Source organism: Montipora capricornis, chromosome 6 (genome assembly GCF_036669925.1).
Source record: "Montipora capricornis isolate CH-2021 chromosome 6, ASM3666992v2, whole genome shotgun sequence".
In the NCBI taxonomy this organism is placed as follows: domain Eukaryota; kingdom Metazoa; phylum Cnidaria; class Anthozoa; order Scleractinia; family Acroporidae; genus Montipora; species Montipora capricornis.
The window spans coordinates 61,661,278-61,668,777 of record NC_090888.1 but is presented as its reverse complement, the minus strand read 5'-3'; the positions used below and the strand labels follow the sequence as shown (position 1 = coordinate 61,668,777).

The window sequence follows — 7,500 nt, the reverse complement described above, 5'->3', positions numbered from 1 at the left end:
AAAACAGCATCCGCGCTGGCGGGGAGATGTCGCATCGATTCTCGTTTTCTAGTGTCTTCGATGAGACAACGACGCAGAAAAAGTTTTTTGATGAAACAACGTTGCCTCTGGTTGCCGACTTTATTCACGGGCAAAACTGTCTTGTTTTCACTTATGGAGTTACGAATTCGGGAAAGGTATGCATGTGCACGAGCTCCCGGGAAGAGCTTATAATTTACAGTTGATTTCTTAGTTGAGATTATAAGCGTTTCTCCAATCTCAAAGGTCATTATACTGATTTCTGTATGATTTTTCATTGCGTAGATGGCAAGGATTTGCAAGGTTTCAATTCGCATATACATTTACCATGTAATAGCCATGGTACATGTACATGTATTATAATTTTTTCCAACTCCAATACAACTTTTATTGAAAATCCAACTATGCACTAAGGAAAATTAGTTTTTACTCAAAATATGAAAAAGTAGTGTGTATGCTCCTTAACCTAAAATGGCATGTCCTTGTGTTTCAGACGTACACAATTCAGGGAACTCCCAAAGACGGTGGAATTCTCCCAAGGGCTCTGGATGTGGTGTTCAACAGCATTGAAGGAAAACATTACAGCAAATTGAATCTTAAGCCACGATTTTGTACAAATGTTATTAGACTGACAGATGAAGAAGAGCACCGGGAAAATGCTTTTAAGAATGCTTTGCTCTCATCTCTTGACAAAGATGTGAGTATAGTATATAATGTAGAACTTGTTTAGGGTCCGTTAGCTGTCCATTAGAAATATGCTTCGACGAGAATGTTTTGGAACTCGTTCAATTTCTCCCGGACTTTTTAAGTTCAATTTGCTGAGCCTTGTTTTTTGGCAGTATGATTACATTTGCGCATTGTAAACATGTACAGTTTAGTCCGGTAAATTACTTTGTCATTCCTCTTAGTTTTATAAGCTTTTTTTTGATATATTAAAATTCAGCTGGATAGTGAGGCAATGAGGACAAAGACAAAGGAAAGTGGATGATATGTAAATATTTTTCACATTCATTCCAACATGTTTCTATTGTTTTTGTCCTCATTGCCTCACTATCAAGCTGGATATTTGATATTTTGAAAATGGCCTTTTGGTCCATTGTTAGTGTGATTTAAGTAGAGGAATAGACAAAATGATGTGTAGGATAACAAATTGGGTGATAAGTTCAGTCTCTTAGTGAGGGATCCAGCACCTCGTAAATACATGTAGCCTGGCTTCTGGGTGTATTTTGTTTTTGTGGTCTCATTTACTCGGAAGCCCTTCAAGCTAGATCAGCCAGGATGATAACGTGCTGGCTTTAAAAGGCTGCAAGCGGGAACTCCATGTCCTTCTCTTCATGCAGAGTTTGTGGATCCTTTTAAAATTAACAGCCTGAGTACAATAATACCCATTGTACATGTTATTATTGTTGTTGTAGCATTTACATGTACACCTTGGTCTAATCTTTTTGATCAGACAATTGCAAGTTGAAGAAGAGAGTAATCAGTATCAATCACAGAGCCATGATTACATGTAAAGCTGGTACGCTGTACATTGCTAATAATATCTTTTATTTTGGCTTTGTGATTTCTGTACTTACAGTATAGTGACTAAGTTACCAAAGTCCAACAACATTAGAATATTTATTTTTATCCAGTTCAATATAAAAATTTGTGTATTGAAGGTCTTTTGTTTATGTTTTTAGTGTACATGTACACGCAATCGAAAATTGATGACACAAATACAATGTACACTGTATTGTAAATCTCTGTTGCACAATACCTTATGACTACATGGCGGTCATAAACCCTAACCTGCGGACGTTGCTGCAGAACGAAGGCATGCCTCATGGCCCACGGAAGGGCATGTCAAGCCCTGTGAACATTAGTCACAGTCATCATCAATCACAATGGACTGTCAATAACGACGAATGGTACATGTAGCTTCCAGCACTGTACATCATTGATTCATTTACCGGTCTAGTGTCAGTTTTGTTTCAATAGACCATTTTACAGTTGTAGCTAAGGGCGCTTTCCATTTGACAGAACTGATCGGCCAGACCAGGCATTTGGAAGGACTAATTTTACACTGCCTTCAAATTAAAACTCTTCGACGATGATATACAATCCTCCAGAAAAATGCGAGGGATTATCATGCAAGTGTTCCTTCAAATTGTTGCATTTTCTTTGCAAACTGATGGGTCTGGCTGGCTAGTTCTGACGAAAGGAAAGCGCCCTAAGTTACCTGGCCTAAGAAGGAAGTGAGGCTGCCGGTGACCTTGCTTTGATAGAAACCTTTGTTCTTTTCTAATGGTAATGTAGACTAATTAGAGTTACAACAGGATAATTTACATGATAAAAACAGTAATGTCTGTATCAAATGAATGCAATGTCACTGGCAGTCTCACAGCCATTCATAGGCTAGATCACTGTGCAAACAATTGTAAAATGGCCTATTAGCCAGCACGTACATGTACATGTACCTCTATGTGAACGAAAGACTTTCAATAAGGTTACCGGTATTCATTGGGTAGCATCATGCAGCTTTCCCACAACTAGGCTTTACCCCAGAAACTCTTAAAAAGCCACTTTGACTTGCTCACCATTAGTTTTATTTCATGGTTGTCCTTGCAGTACTCTTAAGGCCAGTTTATACAGTACGATTTGTCGGCCTGTTTTATCGGGCTGATAAATCGTACTGTGTAAGTTGTGTAAAACATGTAATTTTTCCTCCAAAGGTCTTCCCGTTGTCCTTTTAGTATCCGCCATTTTGAAGGCTTTAATTTTTTAAGTATTTGTGCGCATTACCCACTCGCTTACCCTTTGATTGACATGTTGGTTTCTTTCGGATTGTTGGCCTGACTTCAAAAAATCTGTTGCAGTGCAACAGATTTTTGGAATCTGACTGATTTTCATTCCCATGAATTGGTCATTCATCGGCTAAATTGGGCTAGCAAATCGTAACATGTAAACCGGGCTTTAAATGATATTGAATTGTTTTTTCTTGCAATTGTAGACATTTGACATCAATGCACTTCTCAAACTGGACCAAGATATATCAGCTGATGTATCCAAAGTTAGCTATGCTGATGAGTCAGCACTTTGCAACACAGTGACTACAATCAAAAGTCAGGAGGCAGATAGTAATCAAGGTAATAACATGGATCCCTCTTAATTGTTGTGCATAAATTTACACGTGTTGTTGCAAACACAGTTGTTACAGGAGCAGACATACAGCTGTAGCGTGATTAACTGGTGTGCGTTGACAGCCAGAGGTTGTAAGTTAGATTCTCAGTGACTTCAGCGTCTGTCTCGACTTTCCTCTGATTTAGCTGTAAGTTGGGCCTGTAAAGTACCTTAGAATTGTACAGAGCTCTGAGAGAGGGAGGGGAGGGGTGGTTAAGGGTGCAATGATACCAGCCTCATAACTGATGGAACTAGCGACATTAAATAAAGTGACTTTAGCTTAACATGTATTCATGACACTAAGTTGTCTTCTTGCTAATTTGATGATTACAGAATTATCATCAATAGATGCTGAAGAAAATGTCTCCAGAGTAGTAGATGACACCACAATCAATGTTGATGCTCAAGGACCTGTGAAATTCTCTGTTTGGGTTTCTTTTGCTGAAATTTACAACGAGACAATTCATGACTTATTAGAGCCCTGCCCAATGGGCAAAGGAAAAAAGAGAACCACTCTCAGGTTGGGAGACGACACCAATGGCAACCCCTATATTAAAGGTAGGTGAAGTATGATAAAATGCCAGTGGTGATATGTGTTTTCTTGCTGAGGATAGGATGCCAGATGAATAAAATTTATTTTACATGTACATGTACAATAGGTTACTTCTACAGACTTAGGAACCATACAGTGTACATTGGTTCATATACTTGTACTTCAACTACCATCCATTAGTGACAACGTTTAGATAATCCATTCTGATTTCAATTAGTGGTTTCAAACCCTTGTTAGTAAAAGTAATTTGGGATATACAGTTTTACGGTGTAACGTAAGTCATTCTCTCAAAGACACATTTGGAAACACCTTTACTCTCAGTCTCTTTACTCCCCTGTATGTGTACGTAAATGAAAGTTTCATGTCTGTAGCAATGTCTTCTAAACGTCTTTAAATCTGATGATATTTTTTTTATTAAGCCATCCAAAATCTGCCCTAACAGTTTTGTTCAAATTTGAGATAGTCATGAGAGTTTTATTTCAGTTTTATTTAGTTTAGGCTGTTTCATTATTCTGGCTCATTGAATTTCCAGGATTGAGGGAAATTTATGTGTCAAATGCTGATGAAGCCTACAAGGTAAAATGTTATTAAATATTATTTATAAGTAGTTAACCACCATATAGCCAGTCATAGCTTCCTGTCAGATCAATTTAGAACAGGAAAAGGAAAAGGATATTTCTCAATTTTTTTTCAATGGCCGAAGAAGACATCGAAAAAAATTGAGAAATACCAGCCTTTCAAGGATGAAAGCATTAAAATAATAATAATAATAATAATAATAATAATAATAATAATGGATACTACTTGAAGCGTCATCTGCCAAGTTAGCACAATTGCGGACAAAACAACTAAGAAACAGGTAAAACACACAGAGCTACATGTACACGCAGGCATCAAACAACTTTTAAATTATAAGAGCGCAAGTGTTAAACAAATCAATATTGTTTTTAACTTTCTCTAAGGCTACCATGAAGACCCAAGGAAAGGACTAGGCTCAGTAACGAACACTGACAAAGAGCTGTCCTTCCTTATTGAACGCTGTCAGAAATGGATTATCTGCCAGAATGCAAATAATAATAGTTAAGAAGTTCTATGAATATGTACAATGTATTAAGTGTAACTTAACTAGCCTAGACCCATGTTCGCAATTTATGTATTGATTCATGAAAACAAAAATGAAATCTTCAATGGTAATGATAATAATAATAACAATAATAATAATAATAATAATAATAATAATAATAATAATAATAGTAATAATAGTAATAATAATAATAATAGTAATGACCTTTAGTGACATGTATGAACGTTTCACCTGTACAGCTTTAAGTGCTGGGGCTGTTATTAGGGACACTGTAGAGAAATCAAATCATACAGTAGGTTGGGTTTTGAATAGGGGAGAAACCCCAACTTACCCCAAGAAAAACCGCTCAGAGCAGAGTAGACAACTAACAAACTCAAATACAATGCATACATATATGTGGTGCCAAGTCTGGAAATCAAACCTGGGGAGGGGGGGTGGGGGTGAGAGTGGAGGCCAGTGCTCTGATCACCTTGCTACTGTGCTATCCCTGCTCTTCAAACATTTTGAAGACTAATTATTAAGTTTTTGGTTCTACATGTCATCTCAATGTCTGATCATTGAGATTTTGGACGTGTCAAAGAGAGTGCAGATTTTGCTCATCATTGCTTTACTTTTTAGATTCTGAAAATTGGACAAAAGAACCTCAGGATAGCATCAACAAGGCTGAACCAAAATTCCAGCCGCAGGTAAGTTAAATGCTACCAGTCAGCAGGGCCGTAACCAGAAAAAAAATACACATGTATGACCGAGGCAATGTCCATGGTTAAATTTTCTTCGTAGGTATTTTAGGTGTTTATAATGAGCACATTTTAAAGACAACACTGAAATCACGCTTTATTTTAAAAAAAAAAGTACAAAAAAATGTCTGAGGCAAGTGCCTCGGTTTGCCTAGTACTGGCTACGGTCCTGCAGTGAATGTGACATAACCTATTCAAAAGTGCACAATACACGAAAAGTACTTTATGGTAAACCAAAAATTTTGACTGATACTTAACTTAAAATAAAGTTTAACTTAAAATATTTTGTCTGGTTTCGAAGACAGTCACGTTTTTGTCTAAAACCTGATGGTGTTTAATGAAAAATGTAGGTTGGAAGAGAAAATTAATCAGTTCACGATACCAAGCATACACATGTTGGCCAACAGATGGTGATCAACGGCCTCTTCCTGTACCAGGGCAACAAAAAATGGCGAAGAAAGATCTTCTCCCTCTCGAACCCCGGAATTAACGAACGCTTTTCTTTCAACTACATGTAATTCTTGTTATCCACGTTGCCATATCCCCATCAAACACAGAAATGAGTTAAACAAGTGGATTAATATGGTAAATAATTTTGACCATTTCTTTAAATAACTAGAGCTCATTTGAAAGACTTTTTGAAGAAAAGAAACGTGGTGTTGTTTTCATTTTTGAAATATCTCGAATCGTTCTGGAGATATATTTTAAAGTTTTTGTGTGAAAACTGACGGCGTCATCAGTGGTTCCAAAGGAAATAGGACAGATCTCAAAATATAGAATATCCTCAGAAATATTGTTCTCTTCAAACTTGGTACTAGTAATGTACATCAGCCAGTGCATAAAATGACCACCATTCTGCATTTTGTGGGAAAGAGAAGTCCTCATTGTTTTGTCTCAACCAAACATCATTCACTGTCAATGAGTTGATTAGGAGACCTACAGCAACATGGGCTCTATATGTATTTTGAGCAGGACTGTCTGCCTCGCCTGATATGAGAGGAAATTGCGAGATTTCCTTTTCAACAAAAAGGGACGTCATCCTCTGCAACGTCTTACACCTTTCTGTATGGGTTATTACTCATGCCAAGTTTGATTAATATCGCTGTTACATTTTCAGTGATATTCTTGATTTTTTTAATCCATCTTCCAGTAGAATCATCAATTTGCTAATTAGCATAACACACAAAAAGAAAAAAGATACTACAAAACGGAAAAGGCCATTCTTCATTATTTTGAAAACCCTTTCAAATAGATACATTTTTAATGATTATTATTTTTTACTTCAGAGGCACTTAGGTTTTAAATTGTTATTAGATTTATCTCTTTGAGACGAGATGAGTTTTTTCACACGATGCACACTTAAAAGAACGCCCTTTATTTTACGCACATTTTCACATACATGTATTCTTCCCCCTGCATGCGCTTGAGATTCATCCACTGAACACTGTGTAAATGAAGCTATTAAAATAAGTGCTCCCTTTTTTCCACAGTCACTGCATCTTCAGCATAAAAGTTTTACGTGTGGTAGATGTGGATGATCCTCATGTTGCTCGTGTCAGCAGGTATGAAAGTGTACTACAGTTCATTAAATGAAGTATACGGAACCTAAGAGCACGGTATCGAATCCTGCAATTTGAGTGGTTCTTCGCGCGGTCTGGATTTTCCTATTTCTGCCCACGGGCACGATAACGCTCTGAGGGTTTTCGTCCTTGACCTTAAAATTTCCATTTGTTTTGACACCGAATCCGTTTACATACAAAGTTAGTTTAAAAACAGATTTTTTATTAGACAAGAGGCTTGGGAAAAGAATTCAAATAAAAACATTTCTTAGTTTGTAAGTCCCTTACTGCATTCGCTATCAAGCGCGATGTGAGTCAACTATTACAAAAGTGATTTCAGAGAGGAAGAGAGAGAAGAAAAAGTTGGTTACCAGCTAAGGATCGGTC

General features: G+C 37.0%; 1 protein-coding gene across 1 annotated transcript in view; it reads left to right on the top strand.

Moving 5' to 3' along the window:
• Positions 1 to 7,500, top strand: part of LOC138052730 (kinesin-like protein KIF20A) — a 21,926-nt gene that overhangs the window by 405 nt on the left and 14,021 nt on the right. The window contains exons 1-7 of the mRNA XM_068899289.1: positions 1 to 176; positions 512 to 715; positions 3,011 to 3,146; positions 3,514 to 3,738; positions 4,266 to 4,309; positions 5,436 to 5,503; positions 7,045 to 7,116. The exon at positions 1 to 176 is cut by the window's left edge and continues 405 nt beyond it. Of these exons, the coding sequence (XP_068755390.1) occupies positions 1 to 176; positions 512 to 715; positions 3,011 to 3,146; positions 3,514 to 3,738; positions 4,266 to 4,309; positions 5,436 to 5,503; positions 7,045 to 7,116 (925 nt within the window). The remainder of the gene's footprint in view (positions 177 to 511; positions 716 to 3,010; positions 3,147 to 3,513; positions 3,739 to 4,265; positions 4,310 to 5,435; positions 5,504 to 7,044; positions 7,117 to 7,500) is intronic.